The following is a 26693-nucleotide window of genomic DNA, read 5'->3' on the forward strand; positions in this document are numbered from 1 at the left end:
ATGCTCTCCCAGTGGTTTTTTTAGACCTCAAAGTTAGAAATCAAGTTTGTAATTCAAGATCCCAGACCACTCATCTTATATTATATTATAAAATTATTCCAGACACCAAAAATTCTAAATAAACAGGCAAAAGTCAAAATATTCCCGAGCCTCCCTTTGGATCTGCTAACCTTTAATGTTAGCCAAATGTATTTAAAAACAAAAATCAAAAGTTCCTCTTCCCTCTTTTCAGGCAAATGTGTTGAATTCCCTCAATAAGCCCCAATGTTCTCCTCCTCCTCCACAGCCCCCTGTTAATAACAGGCCAACAGAAAACAACCTTTTTAATTGTAATCAGTCATAATTAATAGCAAATCAAATTATTGCCCTCCCTCAAATGTGTAATTCATTATTAGAGATTCAAGATTTTTCCAGGACTGGGAATAGGAATAACATTTCTTATTTACTCCACTTTAAATATGCTATTCTGTTTAATCAAAAATGTATAGCTGTGCTAAGATCCATTTTTCATGATCTGTGGCTGTAAAGTGCACTGTATGTAAGGTAGCCTCACATGACTCCCCTTGCACAGTCTGAACAGCAAACACCTTCACGGAGATGCATATAGGGAAATATTGACATCAGCACTGATAAAACAGTGGCACGAATGGAGTGGCTCAGCATTTCTTCACCTCTCCTCCACTGGGCACGTTCTTCTTTCCATCTTTCCTTCCAGAGAATTCAGCAAAAAAAACCCTGACAGATACAAAATCTTTTAAACACACTGTACCTGCGCACACTATATTTGACTCATTTTCTTTCTTTTTCTCCTGCTATATCAACTTCTGTGATGTGACTTCCTTGATAATCTTAGTTGATATTGCGAGTGGAGCGATCCATTCCCCCTCCGTGTTTAATGTGACAGCGCCAGGACTTGATCTTTGTTTGTTCAAAAAAGTCGGCGCGAGCGGCGTGTTTAGCTCCGTTTAATGTGTTTGTCTTGTGATTTCCAAATGCTAAACATGCAAACAGATAAATCGTCAAGGTTAATTTTGTACCCAGCCACATAACTGATCTTCTTCCTGCCACGTTCCTGCTTTTTTAAACATCTCTTCTTCACTCTCTCTCCATCCTTCTCTCTTTTGCTCTCGTGATGCAGTTGATAAAGTTACGCGAAGAGGTAAGTGCTTCTCTGCTCTTAACAATTTAAATTATGCTTTCCCACTGAAATTTCCATTTGCCCTTCTCTCTCCCCGTAGAAAATGAAAATCAGCTCATTTGTACACTATTTTACATGTCTGATTGAACAGCTTAAAGGCCAAGCCGGAGATAATGAATTCACTGAAGACCAGTTTCTCCAGGTTCCCTTACCTCAAATATCCGAAAGTAAAGATAAGATATTATTTCCGATACGCCTGTTTGAAGACGAATATCGTGGAACGAAGCAGGGCTTAGAGCAGCTTCGGTTATTGGGCCCAACGCAGTTCAACATCTTCGTTTCAAGAGGGAATGGCTGCTGCACCATTGTCCGACCCTTCAATGAGGCTAAATGTGTTGCTTCTCTTTAAATATTTATTCTTTTTAAGGTGGACTGCAACTAGCAGCAGAGATATACTCTGCAGGGGCCCTGGAAAAACTCGTTTTTGGGGATATATGCAAGACTGTAGGGTTGTTTCTGTTGTGTTGTCACTTAGCATTGCGTAAAACATCATCAGTATTGCCAACATGTTTTCCAAAAGAAATTCCTGAAGCTGTTGTTGAATCGTTTTGATTTAAGAACAAGTAACACCTAAAATATTTGATTCTGTTTGCCACCATACACAGCCAGCTTAATGAGCGTCACAGTTAGCTTTCTCCTTAGCACATGAGCTAACCAAACTCAAAATGCTACCATAACGCTAAGTTAATCATGACATTAAAACCTCAAGCCAATTGGCAATAGCGACTGTTTTACTCTGCAAGTACTGTGAGTTTTTATATATATTTCCTGCGTCTAGCTCCATTAGCAACAGTTGTTTTTGTATTCTTCACTTTGATTGTACAAATTCATTTACTCTGTCATTTGAAGAAGCTCATTGTAGTAATTGTATTATTGGGCGGCCATCACAATTTCTAATACTCATCATGAAGTCATATGAAAAGGTTGATGGTGCAAAACCAACAATACAAATGGGTAAAATATAAGGTAAGGTACTGATATGTAAAGTGCACTTTAAAACACATGTAATCTTTTGAATATGTATGTTGACTTTTTGGTTTTAAACATTTGTTGTTGAACTGTTTGGTATATCATTGTTTTTTTATTAAAAGTCATGAATCTTTAACTGTAAAGTGGATTTCTGCTAACACTGATTTGCTATGTAATGTATTTAACTATTACATTATTGAACACTCAGTAGTTGTTATATTGGTATATTTGATTATTACTCGTGCAAATGATGCTTTAGACTTTTTTTTTCCCTCTATTGAGGAAGATTTTTTTCAGTTTCTATCACATCACATTATATTCTTGTCCTTGGCTGAACTTGTTGTTAAACGTGCCTCTGAGTGACTCTATGTTCAAAGGAGCATCTGCTGAAGCCGAGTGATTCAATTGTTATCAGAGCCTCACCATTCACACCTATCCATAATTCAAAACGCCAACTGGCCCAGGTGCCATGTTATCACGCTGCTTTCTTTTATTTAGCTGCACCGTTGTTTCCCCCTTTTCTTCCCCTCTATTTTTGGGGCATTTCCTCTTAGCCTGAGGGTCAGAAGACATCACGAGTTACCTCACCTGTCTCCCCCCTTTACCAGTGGTCCGATCTGTGTAATCGGGCTGGATTTTTAGGGGGATTTTTTTTTTGTGTACACCCTCTTCGCCAATGCACTCCTCCACCGCAGTCTTTTACCCTTCTGCTCTTCCTGCATTCAAATCAAAGGCTGGCACAGCTTATACACACTTAAGCCTTGCTTTTAAAAAAACTATACTTTTTTTTTTATCTTCTGCTGAAAAACATGTTTAAATATTTAGCACCCATATTCACAGCTGTTTGACACTTGTAATTCCTCGTCTTACAAGTCCCAAACAAACGGCACAGAAGATCACACAGTCAGTCTGAATCACAGCTGTCATCATTATTCACTTTGACTCTCCCCCACCCTTATTGAAATAATAAGGAAATCATCTGAACTTTGGAAAGTGGTGATAGTAACCGTCTGTGTTTGATATTGAAAAAAGGCAGGAGAGCGAAAGAAGAGGGGAGAGATTTCTTTTGAGCTACAGCTGCATTGTTCTGGGGCTCCCTGTTAATAACTCACAACTGAAGAGTGTTTCTTGACGCAAAAAAGCACAACAAAAAAACACCATTTTCGTGGTTCCTAAGAAGATCTTTGTTCAAAATGTAGGTGTCAGATGAAACGGCAGACATGTATAGGCAGAAGTGGTTGTGGTGGTGGTGGGGGGGATCCACGAGTGCATTCGCAGATGCACAATATTTATTATATATTGTCTTTAAATCCTTTGCTAAAAGGCTCCATGACACAATCAGATGTGTTTTTTAATGGCATCCTTAGTTTTTTTTTTTTCAGTCAATAAATAGCAGGTCTTAATGGGAAGCCTGTATTTGAGCTTGAAAAGGCGCTGGTGTGTCTTATCCTGCAGGTATCCCAGTGGTGACGTATATCAGAACCACAGGGGTCAACCCTTGATATGGGACGTTGTAGCACAGTCGGGGCTGCCAACCACTTTGCATTCCCCTCGATTAAAAACGCTGACACGGATGTCTGGCATTTTGCTGGCTAACTGCAGAAAAAGCATCTTTGCTAAACATTTCTACACATCCACCTTTTTTATTTGGTCGGTGTGTGACATTCGTATATCGGAGCAAAATTGCTTTTTCCTGGAGAGTTAAGGCTCCTCACTTTAGATTAAGTTTGTGGGCATAATCTCTATATCAGCCTCGACTGTGACTACGCATGGCGGGATGTTTAGTTTTAATTGTACCATGTTCCTTTTCATTATTTTGCACTGTGTCATCCTGTGTTCCTGGCTGGATTGTTTCATTATTGGGTCCATCACAGTGTGCCATTACTGGATTCTTAGCGGCTGAACTCTCACCCTTTCCTTCAGGTTCTGTCACCGTCAAACTCGGGGCGCATTATTCTAATGATCACACACACACACATATATATAAATACACCACCACTGCCACCACCCCCGAACGCCCTACACACACACACACACACACACACACACACACACACACACACACACACACACACACACACACACACACACACCCACCCACACACCCTTCCCTCCCCCCGGCCCTAAAAGAAGACAGAACGAGAGAGAGGGAGAGAGGGAGAGAGAGAAATTCAGGAGGAGAAAGCTTTGAAGTGGCTTTCCATCGCAGTGAGTCTGCCGGCCGTCTCCCCAAGACGTGTCACCTTTGCCGAGAGGGAATAGGAAAATCACGTTTCGAATGGTAATGATAACATACTAATCACTTGAGCTCTTTGAAGAACCCGGGGAGTGCGCTACTCTGTCAGTATCCCCGGCTGCCTCATGCTCCCAGGCACACACAGGCACTGCAGCCATGGTCTAGGTGTATTAGCTTAAGCGTTGCATGTCAATACGTGCCCCCATCACAGCTGATCCATAGGGGCTCATTATAGACCAAGCTTGGTATCCATTTTTCTCCCACGTGCACGCCGCCACCGTCTCCACATCCACGCCCGTGTAACCCCTCCCCGAACACCCTCTGCCACACCCCGGCACCAAAAAAACACACCACACCTTGCATCCCATGCCCCGCTCGCCATCTCCTCATCTTTTTTTCTCTCACGAACCGCCCCACTTTACCACCCATATTCCTCCATCATCCCCCTGCCCTCCCTTTAACTATTAAAAAGTATCTCTGCAATTTTAAATGACATCTGTCAGCGGCGCGAAGAAAGAGGAAGCGAGGGGAAAGGAAAGAGTTCAGAGGGAGTTTTCCTCCTCCCTGCTCTTTTCCCATCCCTCTTATTGTCAAACTTTGAAAAGCGTGTCATTGACTTCTCTTCTTTTTTTTTTTTTTTTCTCCACATTTTTCATTTCCTCTGAGTGATTAGCTGCTACATGTTTTGACAGCCCCGACAAAAACTGGAGATTTCACTTCTCCCCCTGTCCCCCTCGCTCATTTGATGGGCATAAACCCCTTGTCAAAGAGGCGGTTGCCATTCATCGGGTTGTTTTTTTGAGTGTCACATGTGTTACATCTGATCGGCTTCTTAACATAACGTATTAGAACGGCCATCAAAACCAACAACATTTGAGTAAACATTTAAGTCTTGCATGTTCACAAGTGTTTGTGATCCTCTCCTCTGAAGGCAGTATGGATTTAATGAAAAGCTGGATTTCAGTTTGAACTCGCACATGAAGTCACTACATTGGACAATATGGGGCTGTGTAGGTTTGTTTGAATCTATGCTTGTGTGTTACATAGATTGACAACAGATGTTATTGAGTTTAGACAGTCTTTTGGTCTTTTGGTGAAAGGTAATTTTAACCAGCCACCTATTTAAGGCCCTATAGTCCCCTTAAAAAAAGCCAAATGGCCGAGGGCTGAAAAAACAACTTCCTCAGTGGAGGTAATGAAAGGACTTTAATGTAAAGTTTCATATCCAGGCACTACTTGAAATATCAAAGTAGATCAAACAGCCCTTAATGATTAACTCTCTTGTTATACAGTGCGCAGGAATCCTGTAATAAGAGGCTGAGTTTATTAGATCTGTGAAATTATGGTAAAAACATATAAGGTCAGAATAACTACATTAAGCTCAATGGCATTTGTGAGTCGTCAGTTGCAGGTCATGGGTAATTGACACTTTCTGTTAAAGAAAATCGAACATAAATGTCTAAAACATAAATAATCTTAATGGGGAAAAATGTGCGGAAAAAAATGCCACAACTCACATTTTCATGCAGTTTAATGCAACTTTACCAAAGCATGTGTGATCAGTGATAGTTGGCGAGCCTCTTTTGTGCAGTGTCATGAAAAATATAACGTTGAAAAAAATATATAAGTCAGTATTCCCTGCTGGTTTCCTCAGTGAAACGGTTGCCACTACTCAGTGACAAATTGAGTATAACTGTAGCTGTTAGTTGAGATGAAACTCCGGGTCCCCTGATGGTGACAGTGGAAAGAATTATGTTTAAACCAAACAGGAAAACATTGTCAAGTAACCAAATCACTGACTACATGTGTAAAGAAGACTCAACTTATTCCTGAAACCTCTCTGTATAGTCAACAATACATATTCCACTGAAATCTGGATAATAAAACATGCATTACATCTAACAATATAAATTGTCAGGTATAGATAAACATACATTTGTGGGAATTTAGGCTTTTGTATAAATGTGGCATTTTCTAATAAAATAAGTCTCTTTATACATTTTTATTTAGGTGTGAGAACACTGACCTGACCTGACCCGTTCAAAGTACAGAGATAATAGAATATTAAATGATTTTCCAGAGATACTGTCTGTATGTTTTTGTAATATACGGTGCAGTAATTGGATACGTGAACACAATGAAATAAACCCATAATGGAAGATTTCTATATTTGAGAGCCCCGAGATGGAACCCAAGGCCATCAGTCAACAGATCAGATCTGTTCTCGCCTTGCTTGTCAGACATGAATTGTTTTGCTGTAGAGAAAGAACCAAAACCCTCTCCCCCCCACCCCCCCTCTCTTGGTATCTAAAGAAGCGCTATCACTTGATATGTATACACTTGATATTAGAGCCCGAGCTAACACCTTGATACTCACAAACATCCACTTTGAAAAAAATGATCAAGTTGCTGATTTAATATTTTATGAAACACATCTTTTCTTGAACACCTCTGCTCTGTGAACTCTGTGCTTTCAGCGGGCAGGCTTGTCAATTGTCGATCGCTGTGAGTAAACCAAGGGGGGATGTGGTAACTCGTACATCATGAATGACTGTTTTTGTCCACTAATGTGGATAAACAAGAAGCGGGAAGGGAATTCACTGGTTTTGTTTGGGCTTACGTTTTTTAATATTACATTTCACACCTCCGATATGATGATCATTTTATAAACTTTTAGGACATTAATTAGTTTGGAAAGGCTTAGATATCATTATTATTACTTTTTGAAGCTACTATTTTTCAGGTATTTTCACGTTTAACTAGCGTGGAAGAGAAGCGGGGAGAGAGAATGGGGAAATACACGCAGCAAGGCGCCGGGTCGGAACTCAAACCGAGGCCGTTGCAGGACGACTCAAGCCAACGTTCATCATTATTTTTTGTTATTCAAAAATGATCACCTCTGCCAACTAGGTTCTGTTTTCACCCGTCTGTTGGTTGTTGTTTGATTTCTATGTTTGTTTGGTTGTAAGCAAGATTACACCAAAAAAAACCTGAACTGATTTCTCCCGAAACTTGGTAGAAGGGTCAAGGAAGAACTCATTAAATTTTGGTGTGTATCCAGATCAATTATTTTCACTGTCTTTATTATTGCAAGACAGTTATTAATATATATTTTACAATTTTCCCGGGGAATTATTCATGGGTCTTGATTTAATAAAAAACTCTGAGAGTGATATATATGAGTGTGTGAATTTTAGTGCAGCTTAAATGAATCTAATGGGACTGTTGGGCCTTGGCGGAGGAATGCGCTCTACTGGTGCCATTCTACTTATTTATTTAACTTTATATGTTGCATTACTGTCTACAGTCGAGGGGGTTACGGTTGATTTTGTTTATATTCCTTCTCCAGGTGAAAGCTTTTTCCCCTGAACAGGATTTTTCTCTCGCTGCGAAAGCTGCAAATTAAATGTGATTTCATCTTGATTTGCACCCTCCTGCCTTAACTTTTCCCCACGCGCAGCAGAAGGCTCTGTTGTGAAACAATACAAGGAGGCAACCAACCTCAAAGTTGTTCTTGTTTTCATGTCCAAGATAAGGCAGCAACACATCTGATATTGTCAGCCTCAACATGCATATGCTTGATATTCCATCAGCATATAACACATTGTCATCCATGAAGGTTATTGCCAACCTGGCTGCATTATGTTGTCGCTGTGGATGTGGTCTGTCTGTTTAGGTGACAGTGTTGATGTGTTTCTTTGAAATGGTTCCCAGCCCTCTCAATCAATTTTTTATTTTTTTTTCCTTGTTTGTTTCTCTGGCTTTATTTATTTTTTTCTCTTATTTGTTGCAGAGAGCGCATCTGTTGGACAACACAGAGAAGATAGAAAGGTCATCGCGGAGACTGGAGGCCGGCTACCAGATAGCAGTAGAAACTGGTGCGTATTCTGTTTTGGATTGGGTCGGGAAGGAGTGGGGTGGTGTTGGGCGGGGGGGGTTCAAGATAGTGGTGAGGATGAGTGAAAGACAGCAAATTGTCTTGCTCATATGCGAGGTAGGTTGATATGTGTTTGTGTGTGTGTTTGGTGGGGGGTGTGTGTGTGTAAAAAAAACAACCTCTTTCCTTGACGCCTGATGACATTTTCGGGAGAACATCAAAAGACAAGCCAGGGAGAGAGAGAGAGAGAGAAAGAGAGGTGTAGAGGCGACAGATCGGGCTCCGCTTCTACTTCCTCTGCTTCCGAAGAAAATTCATGCATTGCTATATAGCTGTGTGCGTCTGTGTGTGTTGTGTATGCATGTGTTATGGGTGGGTGGTGTTTTTTTTTTTTTTTTAAAGATAAACAGACAGGGGGTCTATGAAAATAAACGTCAGCGTTCCTCCTGAAGTTCTTAATTCAGGGGTGCAGGAGGAAGAAAAAAACCGTAATATCACTTTCTAAATAAACCATCCAAAAACACACACAAACTCAATTTTCTTCATTATCAAGGACGTTTTTTTTTATTATCTCAAAATAGGAAAAAAAGACTCATTGGGATCTTAAATAGATTTAACCAGTTAGCATATTTTCTTCCCTTCCTGTCTTCCTCGCTGACAGTCACCACATTATCGAGGCACAGTGTATTCCTCAGAGATGTATCAAAGCTCATTCTTGAAGTATCAACCAGCTTTCTGTGGCTTCCGTTGTAGTTTTGAAAAAGTTTGTCAATTTACACTATAATCGCGGGGTGGCTGGCATGTGCGACATCGACAGATTTAATAATTCAAGTCAAGGAAGGTTCGCACGCAGACCACCAGCTTTTGATGTTCTCTGTAACTTGCATTCACAAATTCATAAATACAATCTGCATTCTCTGCTTAAAAATGTTGGTTCAAATGTCTCAGATGATCCCTGCCGGTATCCGAGTTTCTCGACTGTGTCAAATTCTGCGACAGCCGACACATTTTTAATTCTATCCAGTCGAATCTTCCACTAGAGCGGGCTCATTTTGATGTTTTTCCTCTCAGCACGCATTGGTGTTTAAGATGTGGGCCATGGCTTAGCAGTGTTCAGTACCTCCTGGGCCCGGCAGTTTCTCCCGCCATAGTCGGCCACATGCCCCTTGACCCGGTGTCACCGGTTGCTGTCTCATCCACCCGTGTGTGCGGCGAGCTAAGAACAATACTCGTTTATCCTGCCTTGGTCCCACACACTTGGCTTGGTCCACACCAGCTGTGGGGTGTGTTTGTGGTTTGGTGGGGAAGCTTCGCCCCTGCGTCTTTAATCCATGACCCCTTCCTTTACTCTGCTGTCGATACCAACCCTCCGCTCAGATGCACAACCTGAAATGGCAATGTCTCTGGGTTAAAACCCGAGAATACGTCTGCACAAAGAGCATAGATAAGCCACGCATATGCTCTCCTCCACCAGACTAATTACTATATATGCCAAACTCAAATTTAACAAACACACTGGGCACAAACATTCGGTAGCCATATTTATCCACTGGGTTTTACAAAGTTTGTTGGGGTTTGCCATCCAATCCCAGATTCAGTTTGCTCTTTAATTTAGTGTTGTTCAGTCATCTCAAACTATATATTTACTCCTGTGGTTCCGCGGCGGCTCGTCACAACACTTCTCAGACATCGTTGGTAAATCCTGCACCATTCAGATCCTAGTCTTGCCGTCGTTTTTATAATATTCAGATGCAGCGCAGCCAGGGCTGGGATTTGTGTGTTTGCAGAAGCTAAATTGTTTACTTTCATCGTCCAACAAAGGCTGCATTTATTGTCGTTGCTTCTCTTTCACACCAAACAAATGCAAAATAATAAAACAAAAGTCTAAGAAGTGCACTGCGCTTTATTCATGCACATTATGAAAATGGCACTGGCAGTTCGAGGAATAGGCTTTGAGTTTCCTAACACAGAGGTGTGGCATCCATAGCCGTTAAACAAGAATAATTAGAGTGTTAAGTGTTTCTCCAATCAGACCCTCTATAGTAAAACTGGTAATGCTTTCCTCGCCACAAACCTCAACTCTCCTCAGACATCTAAGCTGCACTTTTTCCACGAAGAGCAGTTTAGCGTCATTATTTTTGCAGTAATTCAAAGTTGCATCTTTTATCCAAAATGACACAGCAGCCCTTAAGAACTGTAATTGACCAATGGGGGAAGTGGAACTAAAAGACATTTTTTATTTCAAAGAGATAGATCCTGAACAAAGAAATGGCGTAGAAACTCAGTTTTGCTCCTTTTCTCTGCAGCGCTGACAATATATCTCTTAATGACCAGGAACAAAAAAGCCAGGATGCTTCTAGGTCCTACTTAAGGGGAAAAAGACGAGTTTTTAGCTCTAAGAAAAGATAAATCTTCACATCGTACCTTTTTTTTTATCAAATTTAGCATTTCTTTTTTTCTACCATTCTCAATGTTCCCATTGTTTTTACTAAAAACAAAAGCTTGCCAAAAGCTGTGAAAGCCCTCAGGGGGGCATTGATGAGACTCTGGACATGCAGAGCTTTTTACCACATGCACTCCTCAAGAACCAGGGTCCTCTGTTTGTCTCATAAATAAAGTATAGAACTTCATTAGTGAGGAGCACCGACTTAAAAGCCCCAGACATAGCAACAAGCAGACATGGGGGCTAGCCCAGTTAAAGAGGGCCCTAAATAAAAAGGGAGGGCATGCAGTTAGCCAATTTAAAGACATTTGAGTCAGGGGCATTTGAAATGCCCAAATGTGGAGACTTGACTGATGTTAAATCAAAGACATGCCAGATTTGAGTCCTTCCCTCCGCAGTTGAAAAGATTTTGAATGATTTATGATTGCTTGTTTAGAAATAGATTGCATGACAGATAAGACATCTGAGTCGCAATGATTGGCTGTTCCACCTTTTTGATTATTATTCATGGAAGGAGAGAGAGTTGAGTTGAGTTCACACGGAACATGGCTAAAAATTGTTCCATCAAACTCGTGCTAAATTTCCGAGTTATGGTAATTAATTTTTTTTGTTGTTTACCAGCATAAATCTGATGACTGAACAGCTTTATATTACATTTGCTTTGTTGTGTCAGCATAGAGCAGCTGTTTGCAGATGGTTCTATAAATGTGCAATTGTTCTAGGACGCAATTGTCATTGTGAACTTTAAACTTAAATTATAGGTCAATAGCTTTATGTCTGCTGGAAACCACTGCAGTTTTGACAAATTCACGTTTGATACATTTATTTTTAAATCATTTTAACCTAAAATATAAAGGCTTTTATTTTGATAGAACTATGACAATCGCCAGTTTCTACAAATGCATCTCATTGGCAATGTTTTTACATATTACAACTCACTAAATTAAGTGGGAATGTGGAGTGAGTTTACTTTGAAAATTCATCCCCATTTATATTTGTTCAGCCGACACAAATATTTTAGCAATGGTAGCAAAATGAAACAAAGCCGGAGACAGACAAAAGCGTTGCTGCTCTGCATTTTAAAGGTGGCCAGCAAGAGGCTGAGAAGACTTCTTAGGCAAGTGTTCTTGGTGTTTAGGGGCCTGAAATCAATCCTGCAAAATGAAAACAGCTCATTAGGGATTGATTTCAGTCCCGTTTAGATAAGCAGAGAGGGTCTGAGCCGGGCCCTCGGGGGCCCCAGCCGAGCCCAAAGTTCACACCATGCCAGGTAGAGAGCAACACCGCAGGCTATCAACTTTATTAGGATGGAGATAAGCTGATTAGACCTTGTCAATCAAAGGTGCTGCTGACTCAACCATGATCCAGGGGACTTTTCTTTCAGTCTCTTCCCTTTTCACTCCCGTCCCACTCTCACGGTCTCCCCCCTCGACCAACAAAGTGGCAGCGATCGCTGGGCTAAGCTAAGCAGCCCTGCAGTTGTCACCAAGGCAGACACGTGAGGACCCTGTGATGATGTGACGACTGTATTAAAGAGTACATCAGTTTGTTTTAGAGCAGTTTGATTTTCAACTGCAGTGGTATTAAAAGGGAAGGGGGGGTAAAAGAGGGAGGGCGAGTACGCCGGCGTCATCGAACATGATTCCAGTGGCAGAGCAAGGGATTCTGGGACAGCAAGAAATAAATAGATAAATGACAGAGTGACGAGAAATAAATAAATATGTTTTTGTAAACATAAAAAAAAAAAAAAATCTTCATGGCTCCCTTTTGAAGCCGAGCGTGGCTTTGAGTCTTGCTGAGAGTCCATGGGCGCTGGAGTGGCCCAGTAACACACGTTTGTCCCGACTCTCTATCTCTCCCCCTGCATCTTTCTCTGTTTCTCTCCCACTCGCTTTCTTTCTCCCTGTTACCTCTAAAGATCAGACTCCATCATTCTTTTGGTGCTGGACCACCAAAGTGGAGCTCGCTCCTCAAATCCATACGCTAACACTTAAATTACATAATCAGTCACATTTATGGAGCCCAAGTGTTATTTTAAGCAGAATCTATAAATAGCTCTTGATGGATTTGATTTTTTTTAGTTAATCTTAATAAGTATTTTAACATTATAATACTATTATAATTTCGTTTATAAAATAAAATAATCAAGATAAATAAATCCTTTAAAATATATTTTAGATTCTTTTGGAATGATAATTTTTTGAAAACAACAAAAGTAAATACAGTCTTTGTTACTCATTTAAGAAATTTTAAAGTAATTTGAACTTTTTGGTTAATTCTCATACTTTTTAACAAAGCCGTTTTCTCATGTTTTTAATCATTAGTTTTATGTCTTGTATCACTGGTAATACACCAGTTGGAAGTTAAGTATTTATTTCAGTCACATATGAACAATGTTTAGAAATATATACAGTATATATGCAGTGTAAATCTTTTCCTATTAAAACGTAGCTGAATCTTTTCTCGCTTCTTTATTTTTAGTTTATTCCCTCTGTTCTACAATGTAGTTTGAATATTTTAAGCATCTCTTTTTATTTCTCTCTTTTAAAGGACAGTTTGCTAAAGTGGATTTCCTTGAGGTATAGCATAATAAATCACTTTTTTGTAGGCTGATACAATCGGCATGTTGCATTGTGTTCAAAAAGAATATAAAGTTTTTTGATAATTGTTTGATTAATGGAGCCGAGATCTTGGACTTAAATATTTCACAGCTTGAGTTTTTTGCTGTGGAGAAAGAAGGCCTTTCTTAAAAATACATTTTAAAGGAAAAGTATGTTTTTTTCTTCTTTTAAAGGAAAATAATTATTAAAAAATGCCCCCAAATTCTGCCTGAAACCACATTTCCTAAATATATATGCTTCAATGCCTAACATCTTGCTCTCAGAAAATCTAGCCGTGGGTGAGCTGTTTATCGGTAAACCCCCGGTGGATGAAAGGCGTAGCAATAATGATTTTTTCTCTCCTAATCGGACCTTGTCAGCAAGGCGTCTTATCGTGGAGAGGAAAATGACACCGATCCTATCGAAGAGCCTGGAGTCCGAGTCGGCGGCACGTGTCCCCCCAATCATGGTTGGCCATGGCCCAGCCATATCTAGCGCCGCCACAAACGGCGAGCGGCACTTTTTTCATGTGGACTTCAAAAACGTTGCGAGTCATTAAAATTGCACCCACGTTCGGCAGCGGGGATCAGCCGCTCTGGAGCGAAAATGGGATGTGGGAAGAGGAGACTCGCTAAATGTGTTAATTCCATCCTCACATGTTTACGGCTTAATTTTAATCTGTTTGAGGGAGGAGGAGGGGTGGAGGGACGATTGGAAAGGGGTGCGGGAGGGGCAATGAGAAAGCCACGCACTGCAATAAATCGCCATTATCTTTGACACCCTAGGACTCAGCTGTTCCAGGGATTTAGGGGTCCACTGGCAACAGTGAATATCGTAGGGCATGAAAACACTGTTTACGCTTGAACTGCGGTAGCTAAGGTGCAATCACCAGTTTCAGGCTGCACAGACAAAAGGCCTTGCGCGCACAATGGCCAGCTAGCATACGGACTCTCAATGGAAGAGCTGAACCAACAGACTTGAGTATGTGTTTGTGTGTGCCCGCCCGTTTCCCTGTGTGTGAGCAAGTCCCGGTGTGTAGCGACAGGTTTTTACGCGAACATCCAAATATTAGCTTAAGTTAAGTGGAGCTACACGGATTGTAGTGAGTAACGATTTTCTGTAAAATTAAATTAACCTTATAGGCCAAAGCTACATGTCTGTGAAAATGTCCGCACTGAATAACAATGCTTCGGTTGCGGCCACCAACTATGACAGATACTGCGAGTCTTCCCCATAATTAGCTCTGCACAATACGTTAGCTAGCATTGATACAATTATGTGAAAATCTAATAATTAGACCTTTAGTCATTTATTAGCTTCAACAAGGCTCTCAACATAATGAGTCTCTAGGAAATAATGATCCGATTATAGGGAGTTCAAACATGAGACAGGATTTCAGAGAGAAATGTACATTTTTAAATGAAACCTTAACTTTGTAAAATTGATTTAAATGACAAACAAGAGTTTCGTACAAATTTTCAGATTTTTAAGATGCAGGTGTTCCACCTTAATACGTAACTTTGTGCGTATTTAAATTACTGCTTCATCTTCCTTGGCTGCAGTGCAAATATCCCAGATTAAAATATAGTATTTACTGAAGTACTGAGAAAGTGGTATCATAACTTGATCAACATTTGGCAATAAGAGACCATGATGATACATATCCACGGTAAATGCGACACGTCTTTGTATATCACAAAAACATAGTTCATTTCAGCTTTAAATAATCTACAGTGTCCCTTAGTAATAACCTTGAATTAAGTCGTTTAGGCACAGTTGGTAAATTGGTCCATATTCTCGATCAGACCTCATCCAAACCATTTATTGATATAATCTAATCCTTATCTCCAGATATGAAACATCCCCCAGTTGCTAGATAGTGGTGTGCCACCATGTCTAAGAAGACACCTTTGTCCCAACCTTAAATCAGATTTTTTTTTTCTATTTTTAGGTTACAATAACTAAAAAGACACCCCCTTCCTTCTTGCATGCAGAAGAAAAAAGTGTAGCATTGACCTCTGGCTGACACAGAGAGAGCTGAGTGAGGGAGGGGGAGATGGAGAAAAAAGAAAGCAGCAGAAAGAGCGACAGAGAGGAGAGAGCTAAGACAACAACTGTGAAGAGCCGCACAGGGTTAAAGAAAAACTGTTTCAGAAGGAAATGGGAGACAAAAGCGAGGACTCAGAGCCCCCATGGGCGCTTTAAAGAGCCGCTACATCTGAGGCGCTGAAATATTAAAAATGGAAAGGGAGAACAAAAAAAGAAAAAAGAAAAATGAAATGGTGAAATAAAGTAAAGGAGTGGCAGTGAGAGAGAATTGTGCCACCTTGTCACCCGAGGACGTATATCAGAAATATTAATTCAGTGATGAGAATGACGCACCGGATGACAAGAGGATTGATGACAGTTAAAAACCCGGAAAAAGGAGTAAAGAGAAAAGGGAAAACCAGAGGAGACGTTTATCAGAGTGAGTGTAGATACGCGTCTGTATATGCGAGTAAGACATAGGAAGACAACAGCTGAATGAAATGTGTTTTCTCGCTTGTTTACCAATTCAAGAAATATGGAGAAAAAAAATCCCCGTAGCTTTTATTTGACCAGTAACCTCGCTTAGATGTGATCTCATTTACGATGTAGTAAAGTGACAACCTTTCTTATTTAAAAAGAGGCAAGAGGCGCGCTACTACAAAGCACTTGAGTAATGACAACTGAGTCAAACTACCATTAGCATCGTATCTTCACAGTGAGTCTTCTGTCAAGCTGGCAGACATAAATGGGCAATTCTTTTTTTGATGCAGATTCATACAGTTTTAAGGAAGAAAATTGTTAAGGGGAAACTAGTATTATTACTGCTTCTCAGTATTTTCCCTTTTTTGCTGATGTGCTCATGTAAAATGACAGTTTTGTTAGTTGTTTCAAAAATAAAAAATGTGCTTGTTTCAGCCACCTGTGATGTTTCATGACGTCAGAAGTCATACCTTTCCCACACGTAGGTTTTGATAGATTTATCATCTACAACAGTATTTATTAAATTATATCATCTGCTATTTTGTTTTATTTGTAGGCATTGTAGTAAAAATAAAAAAAACATTTATTACACAGAGCATATTTTGAGAGAGTGAAATAATTAAGCATTTTAATAACAACTTTTAAACCAGACAGAAGGTAATGATTAATTCATCCATGACTTTTCAACCAAAATAAACTTTTTTCAGATTGGGAATATTTGCCTCATATTGCCACTAATAATTTGAATAGCATTCACAGTGCAGTTGAAATTGTATGTCAGATTTAACAGTAATAAATAGACAGTTTAAGGCTAATAATCATTGATAGTATTTTACCACCCAGGTGACTGCTGGTGTCATTTTAATGTAAATAGTCTGTCATGATTCACTTCCTGTACAGTTGTCTAGAAGTTAAGTAAAATGTATTTTTAGTTATCTGCCTTACTGTAATAAGAAAATAAAAATACTTAATACATGGGAATATGCTTGTAACAATAAGTTATATTTTAACAACACATAGAATAATTAAGGTTTAAAACATTTTCACAATAAATATAACTTTTAGTTCATACATTACCAGTAAATCTAGTGCACAGTTTTTAAAGCTTTAGATTCAATTCCTACAATATTTATTGAATATATTTATTTAGTCCCCTAAAAAGCTAATACTTCAAATCATTACCTCATCATACAATAAACTACATTTTGTGCTATAGCAGCATGTCTATGTGTCTGTGTTTCTCATTTTCCCATCATTCTTATAAAAGTATTTGTAATACAGACTCAAGAGTAATTATTTATATATTGTAATGAAATAATTAGATGTTCAATGTAATAGGTCCTTGAAAACAAAACAGTCGGTACTTATCGTAATACTTTAACATAATTCACTTGTAGGTAAAAGTTTAAGGTCATAATATTCCTGGATTTGAGTAATGTAGAACATTTTAATGCTTTTGATAGTTTTATTAGTAGATTATAGTAATTCTCCCAGATGGGACTGCATCCAAAGGTCTGTGTAACAACCTAAACCACAACAATGACTCCCTTTTAGCGTAAGATGGCGTAGCTGGGGCAAGATTAGATTTTAATTTATTGATCTAAATCTTAAATAAAGTACAACTGCTCATGATCCCTCCAACTATAAATGTTGCCTCTAGCCGCGAGACTAAATGCAGTCATTACCTCTTTATTGATCTGCATGTAATGTAGACGTTTTCCGAGCCTCCCACCCTGCAAGATACAGAAATATACTGTACAAACGCAGTTAAGCACATGAGCCACGTCTGTCTGTCCTCGCTCCTCTTGTGCTCAACGGCAGCCCCAAGGAGCACACCCTCCCACCCCTGTCAAAGGATCTTCCTTCTTGGCCGTCCTGTGCCCATCAGACAGGGTGCCCGCCCGTTTAAGACACCCAGGGAACATGAAACGGAGCCGGGCCGAGATGTCAGCTGGTTGTCCCATCTGCCAGTCAGTGGGATGGTAAAGCTTTTGTCCTGGGGGGTAACCTTAGGAGTGCTCTGCGTGCTGCTCAAGCGTGTTTGTGTATGCACACATGTGCGAGTTGCTTTGGGACAGGAGAGTCTGTATCGCAGTTCTGAGGAGAGCTCGCCACAAACAACATGCTGATATCGTCCTTTATGTGTGACTTGTGCACACGTAGAGGATTTTGACCAACATTTAAATTTGGTTCCTCTTTCTCTTAGATCGGGGCAAATTAGCTGCTGTGTTTGCCACAACATTTTTGAATGGCAGGCATTTCAAGGGAATGAAATGTGTAGGTTTCAAAGAATTGTTCTCAACTGGATTGAAGTTGATTGGTCTTATTTCACATCTGCTCACTTCCTATGGAAGAAAAACAATTGGTGGAATACTCGTCAGAATTTTAAATTGCCTACGACTCGTCCCCTTTCCCGGCTTCTCTTTTAAATAATATAACCTTGACAGTACAAACAGTTTGACTCCCATATAAATGAACCAAGGCTCTGACTGGAGAGAGGCTGGCCGGCTGGTTGAATGGAAGCACAAATCCTCTTCTGCATTCTATCGTTTGGTAGATAGGCCGCGCCCTTGAGCTGCTTTAGGAGGGAGGCACCGTAAGAAGGTCTATGAGAAGGTGCTGAAAGGGGGGCCTCTGTGCACACACGGATGCTCGCACATAATCCTTTGGATGGGTCTATGCGAGCCCGAGAGTTCCTAAAAAGAGAATGCACATAGACAGCGTGAACTTATTTATTTACCACCGAGTTACGCTTTTGTAGTTGTGCCTGTCAAGGATATCAGCACAAGTTAATATGTGTGCTTTTGTGCGCATCTGCATGCGTGTGTCTCTTTGCAATACGTGCATGTTGGCTCGGATAAAATGTGATTTATAACAACAAAGTCATCCCTTTCCTGTGCTGTAATCATTTTTAGTCAACTTTGACTGTTGACTGCCATGTAGAAAGCTTCCCTTAAGTGGTCTACATAGTCCCCTTGCTCACATCAGTCAAGTCTCACCGCATGATGTATGTAGTGGTAGTCCTGAAGGGCTGATGTATGCACAGCTCTGCACCGGCAAGTCCTCCCTGAGCACATCTATGATCTTGGGTTACTCAATCATCAATCAAGGCCAACTGCAGCGTACTGTACTGTCGCCCATCTTTTAGAGCTCACTTGTGAAGGACTGGCTAAGATGGCCTAAGGGACACTTTCCTTGGTCTGACCCATCTCAGGTTTGATGTGAATATGTGCGTAGTTATGACTACACACAGAGGAGAGTTGAGGCATTGATGTAGACTTTTTTTAATGTTTGGTGAAGGCCACCTGATAGTAGAGATCTGCTTATACGTATTTTTTTTTAAAAAAGATTTTTGCTGGATGTTTTTGGTAAACAAACAGGAATAGAAGATGAAAACCTTAATTTTGTAAAGTAAAAATAGACGATTATATGCCTAATATTGTGGACATATTTTTAAATGCTACATAGTGAATTTTCTTAAATATATATATTTAAAGAAACATTAAAAGTGCAACTGCTCTGTCACCTCATACCACACAATATTTTAAATAATTGTGTTCATTAATATAAAAGAGAAATAACATGCAAAGTCTTTTGCCAAACATGTCCTTGCCTCATTTACCCCATTCAGAATCGGGCTTACCTGAAGAATGTAAAGCCTAAATTTCAGACAATCTGGGCAGAGGGAGCAGACAAAGAAAGCAGTGCAACAAAACAGTGCCAGAGAATCAAAAAAAAGAAAAGAAATATAAAGTTCATTCACATTACCCACAAAGCTGCTCTGAATTCATTATATTATCCAGAATGGACATTCAGAACCATACGATATTGCAGTGATGGAGTTGCATGCCAATTTCCCTGTGTGCTTGAAGTGAGGTATTGTGCTGTTTTAATGAGCTGTTTAGACTAGTGGCCGGTCGCATTTGGGCTGTAACAACCAGCTCAATGAATAATTGTTATTGGCTCTTAAAGGCCAGATGTATGGAATACATGCAAATTTAGAGCAAAGGGAAATATGTGTGTGTCTGTTTGTGTTTGTTTGTTTGTGTGTGTGTGTGTGTGTGTGAGAGGATGACTTGAAATAATTGTATTCCAGATGTCCATCTTTCATGTGAACCACACACACACAGGCACACACACACTGAAGGGACAGAACAGATGATGGTGATGATGATTAAGATCTTAAGCATATGGAGATACTGTGTTGATTTAGTGTGTGTGTGTGTGTGTGTGTGTGTGTGCGTGTGCGTGTGTGTGCGTGCGGGGGGGGGCTCTGGTGATATTTCACCACTTCTGCTCCCTCAGTCTTCTGTGACAGGTTCGCCCATCTCTCCTGGGGAGGCCTTCACTCCCAATTTAGACGCAAGCGTCGTCAAGTGACAGCAATGGCTCCGGCACCCTACCTTTGTGATATGACTACAGTTAACTTAACAAGTCTCGATATGTGAGCTCCGGCTTTGATGTAATTGATTTGAGCGCTTTGAGCATCTTTTGTTATGGAGAAGTTGAGATTTTTGGTGCATCTGTCAAGATGATCTTCAGAGGGATGCAGGTCATTTCTGTCACAGTCTAAGCTAAAAAAAAAAAAAAAAAGTCATTATCTTTCATCATATTTCACATAATCTGCGCTGTATTGTTAGTGCTTGAATGTCCGTCATAAGAAGCAGCTCCCTTTGCCTCTTTGTGTCAGCTGCAGTGAAGCCCTTCAGAAAAACCAAATCCCACAGTCGGGACAGACATGTGTGGCCACAGTGCAATCCTAAACTGGAGAGGAGCGGCAGCAAGTGCATCTCACTATGCCTGCTGGTTGTACAATGATCATAAATGTCAACAGCAGAACAGAAATCAAAGAGCCCTCTGATCCTAAACTGTTGGGAAAGTGGTCACTTCTCAAGCGAATCTTGTTCTTTGCCATGTTTAATCTCTTCGAGTTACCTTTCGTGGGCTGGGTTTCACTGATGAGAAACGTTTTTTGTTGGTGAGATTCAAGTACAATGAATGTTATTGTGTTTGCTCCTCTTTGATTTTAGAAAATTTTTTTTGCAACACCATAAGCTTGGATGATACATCTGTTCCATAAAATAGCAAGGAACCACTTTACTGCAGTAAAATGAGAACATCAGTGCAATATACAAAAACAAAAGAAGTGCATTAAACTGGTTTATATGTTAAACAACTCAGGTAAGAGATAGATTTGTTTACTAATCTACTATTTGTGACTCAGTAGAATAATTTCGAATTGTTTGATCAAGTGTGAGTGTGCGTATGCTTGTGTGAGTGTGCGTATGCTTGTGTGTGTGCGTGTGAGAGAGAGCGAGAAGGGGCAAAGTTGCATTGAGTGACGAGGGCACGCGTCTTGAGCCACCTGGATTTATTTGGGCCAAACAAGAGGGGCCTATGTCTGTCTGGGCCCCTCTTCTGTCCGCACTGGGGCCTCAGAGCCACGAACAGAAGGTGCCTCCTCACAACTCGCACCTGAGCTCCTCCCAGCCTGGGACCAAGCTCTCTATCTCTCTATCCCTCTTTCCCTCTCTTCATCCGTACATGGTCTCCTCTCTCTTTCTTTCCCTACCCTCTGTATCCTCTCCATTTCTCTCCCAGGCCGTGGCCTGGCCTACTTTTACCTCTCACACTCTGGACGCTTTGATGTCAACTATGTTGGCCCTTTCCACAGATCATGTGTGTATTTGGAAATGGCCCCTTTGCTCAGTCCTCAGTCTGTTTATGAATATACATTTCACAAACAGGATATGTAGTTAAGGGTCTACAAAGAGAAGCATTCCCTCTAATGTATTAGCTGTGCTTATCACAGTAAATGATGCTAAGGTTCGAATTGAAAGTCACTCCTCCGTTTACTTGATTCTGTCCTTTCTTTTCCAGACGCCGCTGAGTTTATTTTCATTTCTGTGTTGTTGATGTGTTTTGTTTCCCTATCCAAATCTTTCAACTCAATTCCTGGAAAAGGAGCTTTATTCACGGAGGGAATGTGTGTTTGCTTGTCTGCTAGCATCGTTTTCATTTAGTCTTGAGGTGACAGGGTGTGAAGCTGGGTAAGCGTGCGCATCTCAGAAGTCAAAAGCACAAACGCTAACGAGACACAGAGTCGGCTGCTCCATTTTTTTCCTAGGTAAAATAAACTGGAAATCAACAGGATTCCTGTTTCTCCGGTCAGTTTAGTATCATACCAGATAATTTTGGTGGAACAGATATAACAGAACGTGATAATCCTTTTGCATCCACACTGGTTTAGATTGAAGGACTGGTCTGAAGGCTTTTAGTGTAAACTTGCCACCTGACCTCTTATACCCGAAAATAGATAATTCTATATTTCTTGGTGCTGTAGACATAATTGGCTCGATTGTACCATTTGACTGACATTTGACTTGTATTTTTTACATGTAATTTTATTTAGGTCCATATAACCAATAGTTTATATTATAAATTGAAAGATATGACAGTGGTGAAGTTTTAAATAATATCTCCCTTAATCTTTAGCCACGGCTGTAGTTGTAATTACTACAGTCCTGGAACACAGTTAGCGTTTCCCCAAGTCTGAAACCTGTTTTGCTAAAGTGCATTGCTCGCTCAATATAGATGCAACTGACATATTTACTGGCCTTTTTATTTTTGGCCATTTGCAGCCACCAAAGCTGTGCTACATGATCATCACGGTGTGAGGGGAGCACCCTCTGTGAACTCACCTCAGGTTTCTCATGTTAAGTTTGTATTATGGCAGTTTCTATGTCTAAGTATGAAATTATAAGACGGCCACTAAAGGACTTAAGTGCTCACTTCCGGCATGAGGTTTCTAATTCTCGTCCTAACCACTTTCTGTGTACAAAAATATATATCGATAAAAAATGCTTCCTGTATTAGTTCTCAATCCAATATTGTATCAATAGGCAAAGCAGAATGTGTCCCAGCATTGTTACAAGTAGCTTGATAAACCTGGCAATTAATGGGAATTGGTGGATATGTCAGATACAGTGGTATGAAAAGAAAGTTCCACCCTCACACTGCAGCTTTGTGGTGATTGAGCCATCGATCTCCCTGGACTCTTACAGTCAAAGATCCTGAAACCTGGATCAAAATGTAAAAACTGGTTTGTCAATTCCAGTAAAGCTAGTTTTGTTAATAAATATTGGCACAGGCAATTACTGTATGTTCTTAAACTTCATGCACACTGCCAGTACAGAGGTTTGTGTGTGTCGAAGAGTCTGTCTATTCTCTATTGGACTAATAGTGTGTTAGTCCATTCGTCAAGATGTCTGAGGCTGTAATTAGTGGATTGCTTTGAGTCAGACCAGCCCAGGGCGATGGGAGGAACTGTGGGGAGTGAGGGGAGCAGCAACACGAGGGAGGCTAGAGAAGAAAAGGGCCGCCCAGTTTTTATAGTCCTGATGGAGGTTATATTTTTTGTGACAACTGGACCAGAGTAATCAAAATGTGTTAATAATCCCTTCAAAGGGCCTGGCGGCACATCAGTGAGCAGCCTCACTGAACGCCAATCCCCCACTAGACCCCGGTCCTGGCTGCCCTGCGCTAATTGACCCCTCCGTCACTCTGTTTTTCTCCCTGTCCGGCTCTGTCTTCATGTCTCCTGCTCTTGATCTAATCTCTCTCATTTCAAACCAGTGTTTCTGTTGACTGTGTCTATAAAAACTTTGTGCCAAAGTTGCATATGAAACTGAATCTTCTAATTTCCAAATCACCCAAATAGACGAGTCTATTTGCCTAAGTTTCTGAGTCTGTTGGCACCCTGCTGTTTGTGTCTAACCCCTGGGGACGATTCCAGGTCTGATCGTATTGGTTCTATCTTTTGTTTTAGGATTAACACAAAGGTCAAAGTTCACAAAGATGGCCAGATGGGGTCTCTAGCGCTAAATATCCATACCCTCTGCTCCTAAAAGGAGGCTGAACGTTAGAATCAATGGACTCAATCGATGGGTATAGTGGTTGAGGTAATGCTGGCAAAAAGTTTGATTGCATGCATATTGATCAGAGCGAGGATAAGAGGCTGTAAGGCAATTGATTTTATTTTGGATTTGTACTGTTTTAGCTCATTTCATTTTGTCTACCAGTTTGATTGGAGTGTGGGCGTATGTACACATGCAGACAACACGCGTGCACACACACACACACACGCACGCGCGCACAGCAGCATGACCAATCAACAGGTACGAACTCAGATAGTTGAATCAAGCTGGTTTTAATGCACCACTACCAACAGTTAACTACGAGAGAAAACCCAATCTGTTCTCCCAATTTCTTGGTATAATTACTTTGGAAATGCCATTTCACCAGCACAGTGAAATGGCATTAACTGGTATCCAAACATGCCGTCAATTTAAAAATGCAGTATGCAAGGAAAGTATCCCAGCAGCAGCCCGTGTGGACATGTGATCCAATGAGAACAAGTCAAATAATAACCATCAATCAACCATCCCCTGCATTCATCATTAAGTTACAGGTATAAATCCATATACTCGATACTTAAACACCTTTTTTTTAACAAAACAAATCAGTTATGACTCATTAACTTCAACAGCTCTTCCATCCACCTGTCAGTACATCCATGGATGATACAAACAGGACACTGCTTAATCAACTTCATTAGCTGTGAGGCTGCATTCATAGAAAACACTAGAAGCTCAAGACCAGTGGTATTATTACACTAAGCTTTCCTTTAAATTGTCTCTGCCAATTACAGAAGCTCCATCTCATTTGGTAGTCTAGTCTGAAGCCGCGTGTCAGGATCAGTTTGAGGCATTTAAAAATGCATGGTGTCCAGGTGAGGTGCCCGAGCCCCGGTGTGACCTGGGAGTAGTTTGTGTGGCGTCTCCAGAGAGGCTGTTTCCAGTGCAGGGGCAGGACAAGGGACCGCACTTAATAATAGAGCCACCGCATCAAAGGCTGTAGACTACTGCTGGCTGACACGGCATACATCATAAAACTGTGTGTGTGTGTGTGTGTGTGTGTGTGTGTGTGTGTGTGTGTGTGTGTGTGTGTGTGTGTCAAGCTTTTTGTCAGCGCTCTGTATTTCTATGTAAGTTTGCACTGAGTTGTATCATGCACATCTATTACATGCAGATAGGTGTCCAGTTTTGTGGACCTATAGCCTAGTGGTTGTATATGCCTCTGTATCAAGGCATGGCATGTATGCTGGACACACATGCACACACTCATATATATGTATATATGTGTGTGTGTGTGTTCATGAATGTTCACACTAGGGCCCTCACTAGGTGGTGTGGCTCCCTGGGAAGGCTAGGGTAGCTGCAAGCACTAGAGGACTCATTGGCTTTCTAATGATTAGTGGTCAGGCCCCCAGCCAATGCTAGTACCAGGGGTTTGGCCTAGCCGCTGCTGCTCGCCTCTGGCCACCGTCGCGCACCACTATCGACTCACCCCCAGCCCCCTCTTTCTTTGGCCTGCTGGCGATGTGTCAAAACCCATTAGCACATAGTTCCGCAACTATAGAGAAGGGATCATTTTAGTTTTATCTTTCTTGCTCTCCTCTTACTTCTCCATAGCCGTCTCCTCTCTTCCTCTATCTCCTCATCCTCCTCCACCCTGCTAAAATGAAGAGACAGTGAAAAAGAAGTAACCTTTGACTGGAGTTATTCCAGTTGTGGTATGTATGGCTGCGTATTGATCTGCATTGGCTTTAGGAACTATAGAGAAGAGAGTCAGCGAGTTGCCGCTGCTTTCAAGTCCCACACATTTTTTTTCTGGGGAAAGACAAGGATGCCTTCAGATGCATGTTGACCTCCATAGGTCTCATAAGCTATGGAGATTTGTTTAGAGAAAGGATCGGGGTGTTGTAACATGTTTATGTGTGAGAAAAAAGTTCAGGAGTCTGTGATCCCATATGTAATCTTCTATCATGTTAATTTTTGTTGTATACGTGTGTGATTTTTGTGTGTACGTGTTTGAGACGGAGAGGGAGAGAGTGTATGTTTTGGATTATGTATAGTGCATTTGTGCTCTTCTTTTCGAGTCTGACCTCCTGACACACTTGGTTGTGGCTTTCAAGTTATTGACCGACACAGCCAGTTTATCCAGATAACTATTTTAGAGTGGAACTTCTTTATTTTTTAAAAAGCTAAGCCATGGTTTGAATTTTAATAAATCTACACACACACACACACACACACACACACACACACACACACACACACACACACACACACACACACACACACACACACACACACACACACACACACACACACACACACACACACAAAGCTCAGCGAGACAGCATCTTTCTAACCCAGCACTTCTCTTTCTGATAAGCTCAGTCTCCCAAGAGAAAAGTGCCTGTCAAAGACTTTGTCCAAACAATGAGAAATCTGTGGGAAAAAAAACCCCTAAAAAACAAATACTTCTCCATCACTGTTCATCAATCCATCGAGTTCTGAATTCATTATTTATTTATGGAACTTTGGGGCGCGTTATTTGAATAATGCGGGGTATGACGAAGGGGGAGCCGCACGAAAACAACAAAATGACAACCACACCAAAAACACCCGAGGGCACATGCCAACACATCGCATCAGTGTCATCCCTCCTCGCTTTGCCCCTGTGGGCTCAGTGCACAGCAGGTAGCCCCACACAACACACACACACACATTATGACTTACTATATAATAATCTAAAACATACATAAACATATGAATTTGCTCTCGTACACAAACGCACATAGTCAATGGTGTTCTGAGAGACATTTATAGACTCTACATAAACTTAGTTTCTCTCCATTATATATACACACACGTACACACACACGCATGCACCACGCCCTCAGGCCCTTGAGACGGCAGCAGTGGCATCAGCGGTCTGATACATGGATCCTGTCT

General features: G+C 40.8%; 1 protein-coding gene across 4 annotated transcripts in view; it reads left to right on the forward strand.

The window, feature by feature from the left end:
• Positions 1-26693, forward strand: part of vti1a (vesicle transport through interaction with t-SNAREs 1A) — a 109863-nt gene that overhangs the window by 25291 nt on the left and 57879 nt on the right. For 2 of the 4 annotated variants that reach the window (XM_035144923.2, XM_035144920.2), the window contains exons 5-6: positions 1139-1159; positions 8197-8281. In XM_035144923.2, the coding sequence (XP_035000814.1) occupies positions 1139-1159; positions 8197-8281 (106 nt within the window). The remainder of the gene's footprint in view (positions 1-1138; positions 1160-8196; positions 8282-26693) is intronic. The other 2 variants (XM_035144924.2, XM_035144922.2) reach the window with 1 other exon arrangement.

This window comes from Hippoglossus stenolepis, chromosome 21 (genome assembly GCF_022539355.2).
Source record: "Hippoglossus stenolepis isolate QCI-W04-F060 chromosome 21, HSTE1.2, whole genome shotgun sequence".
Classification (NCBI taxonomy): Eukaryota; Metazoa; Chordata; class Actinopteri; order Pleuronectiformes; family Pleuronectidae; genus Hippoglossus; species Hippoglossus stenolepis.